This window comes from Sparus aurata, chromosome 8 (assembly GCF_900880675.1).
Source record: "Sparus aurata chromosome 8, fSpaAur1.1, whole genome shotgun sequence".
NCBI classification, from domain to species: Eukaryota; Metazoa; Chordata; class Actinopteri; order Spariformes; family Sparidae; genus Sparus; species Sparus aurata.
The window spans coordinates 7,490,054-7,505,753 of record NC_044194.1 but is presented as its reverse complement, the minus strand read 5'-3'; the positions used below and the strand labels follow the sequence as shown (position 1 = coordinate 7,505,753).

Below are 15,700 nucleotides of genomic sequence, written 5' to 3'. Positions count from 1 at the left end.
ATCACACATTTCATCTTTAAGAAGACTTTATGTTCACGATTTAAATGTAGCTTTATTTCGGCTCTATGGATGGTAATAGTCGATGAGTCAACACCATCCAGAGCGACATATTTCATCAACTATTACACTGAGAGAGAGAACAAATCCTACTGACTTTGGTAATCCCCGGGTTTTTCCTGTGACGCCACATGCAGGTTGTCCAGTGGCGGACGAGGGGAAGGGGTGGAAATATCAAAAAAAGGCACCCGAGACGGCACTTTATCATCTTTTATCTACTGTAAGTACCGTAAGTGCAGGTCGTTGTACAGTTGAGGGAATGTAGTGCCAAAGGAAAGGGTTGGTTGTCGGCAGCGTAAAGCCCCAAAACACAACATACACTTAAATGGATTTATATTTTTTAAGGTGGGACTTATTTTAGGTGGTTAATATACATCTAGTTGCTGTTCCGGTTTACAGTAGTACAATGCTCTGCTTCCCTGACAGTCATTTACTGCAAGTAATACACTGACAAGGTATGAGTGCCTCATATAACCCCACATCAAACTTTCACTTTAACCCAAAGAAACATGCTTTCCATAACTCCAGCTGAGCAAATTTGATGATAAACTCATTTTTATAATTTTCCAAACACACAAAGTAACATGAAATTTCGTTATGACCTGATGCAAAGTATTCAATAATTCAGAACTTTCAAGCTCCTTTATGTCTCTAAACAATCGTAATACAGAGTAGAAATGTAGTTTATTACATTTCCAATGTGTTCAAGTAAAGTGCAAATCAAATCAATGATCTCTCAAACAGTAAGATAACAATTTACTGTACAAAACTGATTTTCTCCTCTTTAGCGGTGATGATAAACCGTGAGTATACATTTCACATACTCTTTTTATGACTGAAGTGAAACATTACATCATTGGTAGAAACCACCGACTTATATAAAGATAGACAATGTGTCTCCGCATCCTACCGCTGCTCTAAAATGAGGCTAAGCTATTCCGGACACGAGCGCTGCCATATTGCGCCGGTGACGTCAAACAGGAGCCAGAGTCTGCGCCGTTGGTGGAGCTGCAGTATTGAGTTTCAACATTCATATATCCACCTGCTCGATCACGAGCACGGTTCATCTGTCAGTTACAACGTTTCGTCCTTTTTCATAGCACCAAATAACTGATTAAAACCAAACTCCCTAAAATTACAGAAACCTTCTTTTTTTATGTGCACACGATTTATCGCCTATACTGCAGCCGGCCACCAGGGGGCGATGGAGATGTTTTGGCCTCACATGTATTCCATCTTTATACAGTCAAAGGTAGAAAACAATCTGACTCGCCATGTATCAAACATTGCAAAATTGCAACAAAAGACAAACACCAGAGGAATAAATAGAGTTACACTAAATGCTTCACAGAGTGACGTCGGCACTGAAGTCACCGTCCATTTCGTCCCATTATGAGCTCAGAGCGCTCCAAATAATGAGGCTGATGTAATGCTAGAAGAAGGGCATCGCAAACGGACGGTGAACTAAGACCTGCTCAGACGAGGAGAGTGAGCTAAGCAGTGATAGAGTGCAATCATTCAGCAACAGCAAATACATATAAGCAAAAAAAAAAAAAAAATCCTAATAAGGCTTGTTACATTAACACTATGGTCTGCTGACAAACCCATTATTACATTCCAGAAGCACGTCTGTTTTCACGTTGCATAGCCGACACACAACATTTCAAAAACTGTTCACGTGGTTCAAAGTAAACTACAGAAAGTTCAGCTTGCACAGACGGAGTACGATCAGGTCTGAGAGTTGATATGTGTTTGTGATTTTCTGTTAACGCAGCACTAGTTGGTTTATGAATGTTGCTCTTGTTTTAATTATATACTAGTCATACTAGTCTACAGGGACTATTGGTCTAGATTAAATGTATTTTTCAATTTCTGATATCATGTTTTTGTTCATGTTTCTCTATTTCTAGTTTCTAATAAATTTGATTTGATTTTAGCATTTTTCCTTTTTTTAATCTTGTGTTTTCATGTGACAGTCCATCACAGTTAAACTGGAGTAATGACTAAAAGTGAAATAGGGCCATCTTGAGGTACATATGATGCTGCTTTTCCTGTCACTTCTCAGAGGTTTAATGACATCTCCACAGGTTTGAAATCTTCAGCTTTGACCAGTTTGAGTGTTTTGGAAGTCCTTTTCCCTCTGCAGGGCGTCTCACTGGTACCCGCCCTGGTAATCGCCATTCCCAAAATGTTCCTCCTCCTCTTGCATGGTCGCCCCTCTCTTCTTTTTCCAGCCTTGTTTTCGGCCAGACGAATCGTCCGTGGTTCCATAACCCCTCTTGGGAACCATCATGTTCTCACTGTTGAGCTCTGACTCTTCAGCCAGCTCATCTTCATCAATGATGCCACATTTATCCTCACTCGTGCTCTCAGGGTCTGCCCAGTCCTGCTGCTCTCCCGAGGCAAAGATAGCGTAGAAGATGACCCCTGAGTAATGCACCATGGATGCAATAACAAAGACATTCTGCCACTCCAGACGAGTCTGTGGGGAGATGAATGGAGTCAATGAATTTCCTCTCCACAGCAGACTCACTGATCTTTAATGCACCACTGAGGCTGTAAATCCACTGCCTTACTCATGGCATCAGAAAAAAAACAACTGCAGTGTGTATAAAAAAATGTACAGGGATATAAATTATTTACAAAATCCACTGGTGATATTCTCTTACAATGATTCTGCTGATATGTTTTATATATAAAGCACAGGAAAACCCATACTGCATGTTATTAAAGATAAATCAAACAGAATATGAGATCGCTTAACTCAAGTATTCATCTTCAGTTACAGACAAGATAAGAGCAAAATATCTAATATGAACAACTGGTAAACAACTAATTAATGTATGTATGTGTGTGAATACGCAGCCTGAGCAAAACAGCTACTGTGCTGCTACAGATAAGTTTATTATACCTTGTTTTTAGTCAGGGCTCCGACAATTAAAGGACACACCATTCCAGACAGCGTGCCCACCCCGTTTGAAATGCCCATCAGGATGCTGGCATAGCGAGGAGCAATATCCAAATGATTGACATTGAAACCTAAACAAGAAGCAAACACAAGAGCAACAATTATACATCCATTCCTTCTTTGGCATGTTCATATCTTGTAATAGATGAACATGCTTTAGATCCACACACAGGTTTTGATTTTTTCGTCTGCCTTGACAACAATCCATGAAATATTCAGGAGAAGCGCCAGTGTGCATGTATACTGCATCACACCCAAAGGAAAAGAAGTACTGCATTTCAGCTTTTGGAGTCTTTCACAATCAAAAAGAGAGAGAAGGCTACGAAGGAAAAACAGTATCTCTGCAACGATGTGCGCATTTGTGTAACAACCAGCTCAAGCTTTAAGCAAAAGCCTCAAATTTTAGGTTTAGTGTTTAATAAAATTAAAGGTCTTCAATTTCAAATACACAGACAAACACACACACAAGGGTTTGCACAAAAGTCATGTTTTGTCCCCATGAAGACTTTTGGTCCTGACATGGTTTATGCCAGAAGTGGTCCCCAGTACGTAACAAAAATGTGTATATACACACACACACACACACAAAACATAGACGTGGTAATACCTGAGATGGCGAATCCACTGAAACCTACAGCCAGAACGAGGAAGGAGATGGCGACCCCTCGAGTGTGAGAAAATCCGACCACCAACAGCAGCGTTGCTTCCATACCAAATCCTGTACCAAAACAATTCAACACCAGAGTGAAGGAGTGAGTCAAAAGCTCATGCTCACGACATGATGAACATTTTCGAATATACACAGGGAAATGTTCAGTAAAGAACAAAATAAATCTGACTTTATCTCGGTTATTGGGTTCTATTTTACAGAAAAATCAGGGAGTGAGTCATCTAGTTTCCATCATCAAGATAAAGAAAGTTTGTTTCTAGTTTACCAAGACGTACCTCCACAGTTCATGAGTTTCCTCACATTCGTGGTAGACATGATTTTGTTGCTGCGTAAGAAGTCAGCCAGCTGTCCTCCAATAGGAACTACAATTGTCATCACCATGTGGGGGACAGCGGACAGGATCCCAACCTGTTTTGAGGAAGCCACCATGTAAATCAGTCCTATGATTAATTATCTCATATTGGATATTTGTCATTGTCAGTGGAATAGCTAGTAGTGAAACTGTGAGGCCCAACCTTGCTGATGGGGAAGCCGAAGACTTCCTCAAAATACGCCGGCTGGCTGATGAGGAGCAGGTAAAAGGTCCAGCTACGGCAGAAGTTGGCAACGATGATGGCATAAACGGGCATGGAGGTAAAGAAACGACGCCAGGGAGTCTTGAATTTCTGTGATGGGAACATAAAAATTAATGAATGTCATTTATGCTGTGTGTATCTGTGTTAGATACCCTTAAATTGGCAGCATGTTTTACACTCACACACCTCAGTCACGCTCAACTGGCGCATTGTTTCACCGATCGTGGTCTCGATGTACGTCCTCTCCTCCTCAGTGATTGTGGGATGTTCAGCAGGACTACCATACGCCAGCAGGAGCCACATAACATACCATATGATCCCAAAAACACCTGTTTCATAAAATGGCAACAACAAGAAAAAGTGAATGCATTCCTTTTTGCGGAGACACACAGGGTCAAGATTTTTCTCTATTTGTAGAAAAGGGCTTTGTAAGGAGCAGGACAGACTAATTAAAACAAGCGACGACCTTCTCTGGACCACAAGAAATTTTCATTATTAAAATGAAATGAACAAGGTATGAGTCACAGAGCTCAGACAGGAAAATGCTAATTCACATCAATAAATCATGAGATGATATCGCAGCAGAACCAGAGAAGACTTTTATTAAAACACGTTTGGCAAAGTATGAATTTGATGTCAACGTTAATCATTTTAATCAAACTCTACAGCTATTCAGATATCGTTATTGGCTGACGCATACAAAGTGCAACTACCACAGAGCCAGTCACGGATTACTAAAACAATTTTGCATGTCACCAAACTGACACCTGGTGTATTTATAGACTCAACACCTGATGCACAGCCTACGTATCTCACTGTATATACAAGTTAAGAGTTTACTATCACTTTACAACATATGTTGATAAAGTTTCTCAGTCATCCAGGTGCGGGTATTTCTAGGTGCTATATCGTAGGTAACAGTCCTGACTAACTGGAGGGGAGTTGCAGGGTTTTAAACTCTGTGTGGGAGTGTCCTTACAGAGTCGTTAAGGACACGTGTGAACTCTGAGTGTCAGAGTCGTTAGGGCCACTTGTGGGTCGTTTACCCATCTTGCCTTCGTGTGGGTTGTTAGGGCTAGGTGAGCCCAGGTGTGAATGGTTGTTGTCTGGGGAGGGAACTCAGTGCTGCATTGTAGGTGAGTGATAAGTGGGTGATAAGTCGTGTCGTAGGCCACCTGCTCTCACCTGCCAACTATTTCTTGAGTGTTTCCGCGCCTCTCCAATCAGTTTGTATCAGCACCTTTCCAGATTGTTCAGATGTACTCTGTCTTAGCACTTGTTTCCGAAAGAGGGAGTGTTTGTTGTGATTTTATCAATGTATTATTCCAACATGAGTCTCACCGTAGATATAGAAGACCGAAGGCCATCCGACGTACTGAACAAGCACTCCAGCTAAAGGCATGGCGATCACTGCTCCTGCATAGGATCCTGGGAAAACAATTGGTGTCAGATTTCAGTGTCAAGGTATTATTACACCAGTCCTCACATCAGATCTCAGTGATGATGTAATAAGAATTTATCAAACTTTTGGACAAGATTGTCAGACTAAAAGAAAGAAGAGTCTTATATTTCATAAATCTGAATATTATATAGCAGAATTGCACAAAAACACCTCACTGTATAGAAAATATGTGCCTTAATAAAAAGAAAAACATGAAAGAAATGCATTAGTTTCATTGAATACACGCGGTCAAATTTAGCCATTGGCGCAGTAAGGGTGTTTTAATGTGTTTTCTATTATCAGACAGATCCAGTAGAATGGAGCACGGAGCATGAGAGTGCTTTTGGACAGTAAGCAATGTGACACTTCATTTAGGTGCATAGAGAGAGCAGCTCCTTCAGAATTCGCAGGTGATCCGTGTTCATTTACAGACAATGTCAAGAGGGTTTTGATGCGCGGGTTGTCATGGCACCAGTTGAAAGTGCAACGTGGTGATTTTAATTTCAGGGGCGACGGCAGTGGACAAAATCTGCAAAGCAAAATTTGCTCCCTCACATCCATCTGCTGACCAGCCCCTCTATGGCTGATCAGGCTGTGAGAACAGATGGTGGAGGCAGAAGTTTGTATCAGTGAGAAGCAGTCGGTGGAGTGTTTAGGAGCATTTTGACAGGAGGCATCGCTCACCACAGAATGAAGTTGTGGCCAGTCGACTCCGTTCAAGAGGTGGTGCCCATTTGGACCACATCCCGTGGCAGGCTGGGTAGGTGACACCCTGTGGAAGATGTCAAAGGGCTTCAACTGAAGAAGTGGACATGCTTTAAGAGAATAGTTCGACATTTTGGAAAACACACATAACGCCTTTCTTGCTAAGAGTTGGATGGTGCTGATCTGAGCCGCTTAGCTTAGTTTAGCCTAGCTTAAAAACGGAAACAACTAGCCTGGCTACTCTAAAGATCGCTAATTAACATATCATATTGTGCTTGTTGCTTGAACAAATGAAACAGTGGTTTCTTACACATATAACATGTTAATAACTAAGATTAAAGGTCATTTAGATTTAGCAGCCAACAACTATTTGTTGGGAAAAGATGTATTGAAGTAAATGCGTCCAAAGAGCTTCTCTGTTTTTTGTGTTGGAAGCCGGTCCAGCCACACGTGTGTGTCAGTGCACTCGTCTCCGTCCTCCTCTAGGTAAAGGTTATCAGCGTTAGCTAATATTGGCAATGTTAACCTTTGCTAGCTAGCGATAGTCGCGTTTGTAACTTACACCCACTGCTCATTAAAATGTGTATACAACTACTAAACGTTAGCAATGTTCGCTACTGCACAGACCGGCAAACACTTGAGGGAGCAGATGAGTCGAACAGCATTGATGTTGTAAAATGAATGCAATGGAATGTTGTTATTAACACTTTTATCTCTCAGCAAGAAAGTAAATAAGACTATTTTCTCAAAATATCGAAGTATATATATAGTCATGGTTGCCACTCTTTTGATGCCACTAACATGTTTTCGCTTACCTCTACTAAGCCCTGCAGGATACGAACAAACATGACACAGCCGTAGTGGACCCTCGCCGCTGACGGGATGAACATATTGAGCACCGACGTCAGGAAAATGGCCGCCCCAAAGACCCTGTGGGAAAATTGACATGTCAACATCTTGTTGTCCACCTTAGATATGAATGTAGAGCATTTTCATGGGGAGAATTTGATACTGATAGGGAAAATACAGGCAGTGTTATAAAATGCTACACTTTCAGTTGAATAATTACAATTACTCGGCAGCTGAACACGCAAAAAATGTGAACTTCATCCACAGGCAGGCAAACAATTCAACATGGAGAACAAGAGACAAAAAAAGAACGAGGAGGAGTTTGTTCAAGGAAACATGTTAAGAAATGATTGAGGTGCAAACAAACTGCTCTTCAGTGTCTGAGCGCTGGTGTTTATGTCTAATACTGACAGGCGGTATATCTCCAAACATCTCGCGGTCAGAGTTTCTCCGTCAGCCTTATAATGAGACACATCTCACGCCTCTGCCTTTCACACGCCGAGATAAAGACATCCCATTCAATCCAAAAGTTTGTGCCTCATCACGGTGGCGCCGCTTAGCTCCCTTCTCTTTTCTCCCTTCACCTCATCCCCCCTTCCTTCTCTTTTTCCAAAACAGCGTGTAAGTGACACTTGTAATATTCCAGTGGCTGGTGTTTCAGAAAGAAATCAGAGGCAGGATCTTTCATTATTAACTCTGTCAGTGGCGTGTCCTCTTTTCCTGTGAAGCTTTTATTACAGGACTGCTATCTGCTCCATCAGCACTGCTCACCGCACCGTGCAGCTTTAACCCTTTAAGCACACATGCTGAGGAACCTTTATCTTTATTTTGTCATTCTTATGATCCTTACATGTGTGGTCAGGGCTGCAGAGACCATGACTTCATCCTCTGCTCATGGAAAAATATCAACAAAAGACAAAAAAGCGCGATGTGTCTCTGCAAACTTCTCAAACATCAGTGTCTGTCTCAGGGGCCGCAGCAGCAGCAGTCTCTGCACGGTGTTAACGGCTGCAACTAATTCGTATTTTTAATTATGTATAAACTATCAGAGTTAAGAAAAAAATTCCTTTTCAAACCGACAGCCGAGAAACAACAATAATCATGAGACAGTTATTGAGTTGTTACATTGGCACTTTTATCAGTCATGGTTCATGAAGTGCACGTCACCTGTTGGCAAACAGCTTGTTGGAGATGAAACCGCCGGGGATCTGAGTTACAATGTAGCCCCAGAAGAAGGAGCCGTGGATCAGCCCCACCGTCTCCGGGTCCCAGTTAAACTGAGCTTTCTGGAGAAGGAAACAACGAAAACAGAAGCACACGTAAATTCACCCATTTAGCACCAAAATGCATCAATTTGGTTTATTCTACCTTTATTTAGAATGTTTACACTGTAGCATTTATTAATTATGTTGACACTGTAGCATTTATTTAAAATGTTGACACTGTAGCATTTATTAATTATGTTTACACTGTAGCATTTATTTAAAATGTTGACACTGCAGCATGTATTAATTATGTTGACACTGTAGCATTTATTAATTATGTTTACACTGTAGCATTTATTTAGAATGTTTACACTGTAGCATTTATTAATTATGTTAACACTGTAGCATTTATTAATTATGTTAACACTGTAGCATTTATTAATTATGTTTAAACTGTAGCATTTATTAATTATGTTTACACTGTAGCATTTATTAATTATGTTTACACTGTAGCATTTATTTTAAATGTTTACACTGTAGCATTTATTTAACATGTTTACACTGTAGCATTATAAGACCATTATTTATTCTGTTAACTGCTCAATATTTTCATTAATCAGATTCCTCTCAAATTTCCCCCACAATATCATGTGTGTATTTCAAAGTTGTTTGCATTATTTATGTTGCATTTATTTATTATTACATGACTACACTATAGTAAAAGTGTGGTCTATATATATATATATATATATATATATATATATATATATATATATATATATATATAGTTATTTACAGTTATTTTATTATTTGTAGTTCATATTTATTTTATCAGCTCTTACTTCTTATTGTCGTCTCTATTTCTATCTCTTTAATCTCTTTAGAGTGTCATTTCCATTCTAGAAGAAGTACTTTATATGAGCATGATATATCACTGCCACTTATGATGTTTTTGTGTCATGATAATGATCATTTTATGAATGGTGGCCTCCACTATGGCAGGTCTGGATGGCTACAGCCTTAGTCTGGTGTATCCTCCTTTCTCAGCAACAAGAAAAAAGACACACATCATGAAAAGTTCTGAAGAGTCCGTGACCCAGGGGTGCTGCCTGGTGGATGTAGCTACCTGAAGCACAGGGGTCCCATTGATATAGACAGTGTTGTTGTTCACCATCTCCACAATTGCCACACCGAGGTTGCAACGGATGCCAAAGGAGATGCAGAAGCCCAGGCCGCTGAGGATGGCGATGATGTAGCGCTTAGGCAGACCGCCACAGCTGCAGTCCAGCAGCGGGGCAGGACGTGGCGCTGAAGCCACCGGACGCCCGTCCTCCGTCAGTTCAATGTTGTCCTCTTCTTCTACATTGCTACCGTCTATTTTCCTGAGAAGAAAGTATTAGGAAACAAATCCACAGTAAGAGCAGCAGTACCACTCAGTACTCTTGTGTCAACATTGCAATCATTTCTGTCAGTAGCTTTATAAAAAATGTAGAAACACAAATGATAAAGTAACACAAGTCTCTCTGCTCTCTTACTAAGAGCAGGGAGGTGAAGCCAAGACACATGACCAAAAAGGTCACAGCAACCACAGTTATCGGGTAACTTTCAGGTGCATCACTCTCCACGCCTGTTCCACTACCCAGAATTCATCTCTGTTACTGTGCCCCTGCTCCCCTGAATGGTTGTTCTCCCCAGCAAAACACAAATTACAAAGAAACTGGATCAGTTTTTGATATCAAGCTCTTAAATTCTCACTTATTTTTAGGACAGTGTTAAAAAAAATCGGTAGGGTCTTTGCAAATGTAAGATGTAATTTGTCTTTTTATATAATCTATTGTATTGCTACGGAAAAGAAAATATTTTATTATTGATTAAAAACTTCGATCAATTAGAAATAGAGCAGCAGTCTTGCTGTGGACACGATTCTTTGAAGGAACAATGTGGTTGGTAGGTGCAAAATAAGATCCGCAGCATCAATAGTGAACTGAAATACAATTTAAAATGTTTTATGTAGTTTTAGCGTTAATGTACACCGCAACCAGTCTCAAAGGTGAAAATCTGTTTTTTCATCCGAATCCCCAAACCCCATACTGATCACCATATTTGTTTGGGAACATTTAAAATACATAGTTGTGTTGGGGTTCCGGATCAGTGTCAGGCTCTTCACATCAAATATTAACTCCTGACATGAAAAATGCAACAAACACATTTTGCAAAAACAAACAAACACATAATTTGATGTATTTTTCATGTCTTATAACTACATTCATCAACAGCGTACACCAAAAATATTCACATTTTTCATTTTTCCATAATGCAAATCAATGCATTCTTATTACAGAACATGCATATTAACAATGTACATTTCTTTTCCAGGAAATTGCCTACTTAGCGCTTTATCTCTTAAAATTACAACAGTCCTCATTATGTGTGCCCCCGCCATCGCAACACACTCGCACATCTGTGAAATATGTATCAGATATGAAATATGTATTAATGTCTTAAAATAAAATCTGTGATCACATCACAGGCAATGCCTGGCAAGCGCCAGAATCAAATATTTATTTATCTCCAGGATCTCTGAGAACACGTTGGGCTTAATGTGCTCGCTCCCAGGCTCTCCACATCCCTCTGATGTTTCAGCCTCTCTCTGTTGAGCGTTCTTACAAAGTTATTTTAAAAATTCATCTCCACCCTGAATGCAATACATGGATAATGAGTGAAATGCTGATTTCCCCCCGTGGAGTGTGGATCAAACAGCCTTACACACACACGCATGCACTCTTCCCACCACTCTCCACCCTCTCACCTTTGCAGTTTTCCGAGAGAGTCGCCCACTGTGTTCTTCACTTCCTCCTTTCCAGGCTTCAGCACCTGTTCCTTCAAACCTGCTAACCCACCAAAAGGCATTTTTCTTTTCTCTGCTGGCGTTGTTTTACTCTCCTCCTGAATGTCTCGATACCTCACTACACTTTGCTCTGAGAAAGGCGACAATTAAAATCCCCCTAGAAGCTGTTCTTCATCCTGCCTGAGTTTGTGGCACTGGGGGGTTGGCTCCACCTTTCAGCGGTGCCACAGGTCCCTCAGAAGGTAGGACAGACTTTTCCTCTCCACCTTTCTTTCGTTGTGAGGAGAGGATTCAGTGGGGAAGTGAAAGGGGAGGATGATGCTGAAGTATTCCTCAGTAAGCCAGAGGCTCTGGAGCTCGTTTCATCTCAGGAAGATCCAGTTGGGAGAAAAAAACGCGGATGAATGGAGGACAGGAGCGCAGTATCCAAAATCTAGTCTCTAGACATTGCGAGCCCCCTTTTGTCTGCAGCTGAACTGAATGGACTGCTTAGATCTCCTCTCCATCTCATAACTCATCCATCGAGGAGGGGCAGGTGTAGCTGGTTTCACGAGACCCAGCCCCCTCGCTTTACTCATCATCCCCCCCCCAGCACCACCCCTTCAGCTAGTTCATCTGATAGCAACCCAGTAGACCCGCGTTAAATTTGCATGAGCTCGACAAGTTGAATTGAGGAGAGACGGGAGTAGCTGGACGGCTGCGGTGTAAAATGGGAGCAGGTGAAACGTTAGACAGAACCACCAAGTCGCAGGTTCACTCTCCTGCTGTTTACTGTCTCCACATCACTGAGAGAGTGACAAAAATCATCCCTGTCGTTCATGGACTGAGCAACAACACCATGCCTCTTACCATTTGACACCCACAGGCATTCCCTGAAAAATGCTTATTTTGCCAGGAGGGCGAAGCTCATTATTTTCCAGAGCGAGTTTCCCTTTTTTGCAGACAATCAAATATGCAGCATTTCAGGGAGACTTTAAAATTTAAACAGTAGAGACGGCGTGGGCCGGAGCCGTAACAGGATGGTGCTGGTTCTCCAGCTGTTTTCTGCACTCCATAAATAAACTGGGGGCTCGCTCCCCAGTGGGCAAAAACAAGGTTCTTCACACCAAAAACATCACAGCTCTATTACAGGAAGCTGACAGGAACTGCCTGCCTTCACTTTGCAGGTTCTGATCAGATGCTACTTCGGAAATTCGATCAGAAATCAGAAATTAGAAGTGAGGTGTGTGTACCTGTGCCTGTGATCTAAACAGCAGCATTACTGTTTACAAAACACGCTTTTGGTTGTAATCAAATTAATACAATTTTCCACAAAATCATTGAATCTACCATCAAAACTTCAAATGCTTCAACTATTAATTTAATCTTTTGAATAACAGGCAGTGAGGTGAAGGCATCATCATGTGTTGAATACTGGTGGGGACATAAGAGCACAGATCACCTCCGTGGTGCCCTCGTAGATGCTCCTATGGGAGATGAAACATGATAAAGTGCCCTCTCAGGTGCTCTTTCAATTCCCCTGTTGGGTGCTGTTGCCCCATCGCATCCAGCTATTGCCCTCTAACATCCTGAATCCACCACTCTTTCAGAAAATGTGATGTCCAAGAGGGAAAAAAGGGGGGAGGTATTAAAAACTACGTGAGCAAGCTACACTGTCAACTATTGTGTAGGCTACAGTTTACGGACAGTAACGTCCAGAAAATAAGGTGCAGGGATCTGCTTCTGCAGAGAGGGGGATGACATGCAGCAGGGGGACACAGGTCGGCTTTGAACGCCGGGAGGCTGCAGCGAGGACACGGCCTCTGTGCACGGGGTGGACGCTCTACCAGCTGAGCTACCAGAGCGCCCCCATGTCTATTATCTCATGAACAAAAACAGTTTTCCTGCACGTGTTGTTGTTTGCTGCTTACAGCCACAGCTGGTCTCAGAGGGGGTTTTGGGTGCGCCCTTTGTGAGCACCGATATTTGATAAAACATGATTAAGTGCCATCTACGGTGTCCTCCAGTGCCCCTTTTGCACGCTGGTGCAAAAGTGACGGGGGAGAAAAAAGGTTATTTCAAAAAGTGGGACATGTTCACAGTGTCCTTGGTGTAAATGTCACCTATACATTGAGGGTGTTAGGCAAACGCTCTCAGTAAAATGGCACAAAGATGTCAGACATGGTGTTAATTGATATAAATTATTACTCAATGTAATGTCTCAACATGAAGCCAGGAATGTTTTGAACACACATTGTCTTAAAAGGTCTTTCTATTTCTGAGCAAGTCGTGCCTACCATCTAGTGTTTGGAATGAGGAAGTGACACACCATCTTTCTACAGAGAGACACACACTGTGTAATCAATCAGTGATGGAATTAACTACCGGTAAGTTCACTGCTAACAGCACTGTGCTGTTGGGAGTACTATTTTAAGGCAGATTTCCATTTTCGGCCTCTTTATAATACCACTCCACTGCATTCAAAGCTGAATAAACCTGTTTTAAAAATGTATTTATTTAGTAATTGAATAAACTAAAAATAAAACATGGATATTATGCTGTATATCAAATCTGATTAATGTCCAGGCCGATGATAAGTCGACCTGTAGTTCATACATACATGTAAAAATATAATTACTCTCTCACTCTTATGAACTTAGTGTTAAATACAAATGTTTTCTCTTAACCTGGTGTCTCAAAACTTCACACAGTAAACAGCATGACTCTGAGCTGTGTGCTCTCAGCAGGCACACGGGTCTGCTTCACTCAGATTTAGTTAAAAGTGCACAGAGGTCATCAGAGTCGTCCCACTTGCCTGGAAAATTGATGGCCGCATGCTCCCATGCCCCTGATTTTAGTAATTAGCTTTGCAGAACATGGCATTGGTTCTTGTGAGTCACTCATGTGAGCCATAGTGCTGCTTTGGATGTGGGTCAGGATAATTTATAAATCAAATCACCAATCCTCAAGAATTTTGTCTTTTTAAATTCAAGTGTCCTGCAGTTATTAAAGTCAACATTCTGGTTCCTGACAATGACAGCCAACAATGAAGAATTCACATCCAGCTCGACAAGGGTTGTCATTTTTGAACGCCTGTAAACATTGTCACCTTTGAACACATCCTGTGGTTTAAAGACAGTCCACATTCACTAGAGGGAGTCCTTGAGCTTTGCCACTCCGATACTCACCAGTACATTACAGAATACACCACCTCACTACAGTAAGTATGCTGCTGTGAATAAATAATACATCACCAGGCTGCTGTCGCATGTAACAAATTTGACTTCAGATTTCAAATTCATATATTTGCGAGCCCATTCCCTCACAGCTGAGATGTAAATTGTTACAAATACTTTTACACCAAAAAAATAAATAAAAAAATTCAATGCTAAATATGAATATCACATCTAAATCTATATGTTAAATCTAAATAGCTACAATGTTTAAGTTATGGGTTTTGGGTGACCGTTCAACAAGATGTCACTAATGACACTGTTAGCTGTGTAGTCTTTTTAATAGCACAGTATTATATGTCATTAGTTTTAATACTGACTGCAACTTTCATGACATGGAAAAATCATCTTTTAAATTGACAAACATCATAGTGTAGTTCATGGCACAATTAAAACGGGATTGAAAATGTTAAATTAATAAGTATGTAAACCAATTCTACTAAGACCCCCAATTAAAAGCATGAACCTGAAAATTAGCATAATATAACCTCTTTAAAGGAGAACTTCGGTCGATTTAAACATGCAGCTTCATTGCTCAAGCTACCCTTGACTTGCCAGTACCGAAGACGCGAACACATATGGTCCAACCATTACAGAGCTCCGTGAACGCAGATTTAGCATTGAACGCTAACAGCATGGGGTCAGAACTTTACACTGTGTTTTAAGCGTCTTAACATGCTCCACATCTCACACCAAAAGTTATGCAACAACAGCAGACACCTTAGCACACAGCACTGTAGCGTGTATGACTCAAAATGAAAAAAAAAGTAGTTAAAACAGTGTGTTTGTGCAAGGAGCCACGTACCTGTTTGTTGACATCCGCGTCTTCCGGTAGCTAGACCAAACTAGTCAATCCGTCGAGCGTGCGCTTACACCCTCACTGACGGAGACGGAAACGTATTCCAGCATTTTCGTGTTTCTGTTCATAATGTACATGTCCATGTTACAGCCTGTCATGAGCCATGAGCCTTACAATAGCCTGTTTAGCCTGTTAAGTGCACACTCGATGGATATACTAGTTTGGTCTAGCTACAGGAAGACGCGGATGTCAACAAACAGGTAAGTAGCTGCTTGCACAAACACACTGTTTTAACTACTTTTTTATTCAGTTTGAGTCATACACGCTACAGTGCTGTGTTGTAAGGTGTCTGCTGATGTTGCATAACTTTT

General features: G+C 41.2%; 1 protein-coding gene across 1 annotated transcript; it reads right to left on the bottom strand.

Annotated features, from left to right (window-relative positions):
• Positions 1 to 393: 393 nt before the first annotated feature.
• On the bottom strand, positions 394 to 11,879 carry slc17a8 (solute carrier family 17 member 8). Its single transcript, XM_030424825.1, has 12 exons — positions 11,280 to 11,879; positions 9,597 to 9,852; positions 8,433 to 8,551; positions 7,232 to 7,346; positions 6,396 to 6,483; positions 5,612 to 5,698; positions 4,457 to 4,599; positions 4,211 to 4,360; positions 3,971 to 4,103; positions 3,633 to 3,743; positions 2,969 to 3,096; positions 394 to 2,539 (listed from the first exon to the last, which is right to left on the bottom strand). Exons 1-12 carry the CDS (start codon positions 11,378 to 11,380, stop codon positions 2,210 to 2,212), a joined length of 1,761 nt encoding a protein of 586 aa, XP_030280685.1. The 5' UTR covers positions 11,381 to 11,879; the 3' UTR covers positions 394 to 2,209.
• Between the last annotated feature and the right edge of the window lie 3,821 nt (positions 11,880 to 15,700).

Coding starts and splice junctions, on each gene's coding strand:
- slc17a8 (XM_030424825.1), bottom strand. CDS start 11,380: ATGCCTTTTGGTGGGTTAGCAGGTTTGAAGGAACAGGTGCTGAAGCCT. Junction 3,744..3,970: donor GAAACTCATGAACTGTGGAG/GTACGTCTTGGT, acceptor GTTTTGGTACAG/GATTTGGTATGGAAGCAACG. Junction 2,540..2,968: donor GAGCCCTGACTAAAAACAAG/GTATAATAAACT, acceptor ATCTCCCCACAG/ACTCGTCTGGAGTGGCAGAA.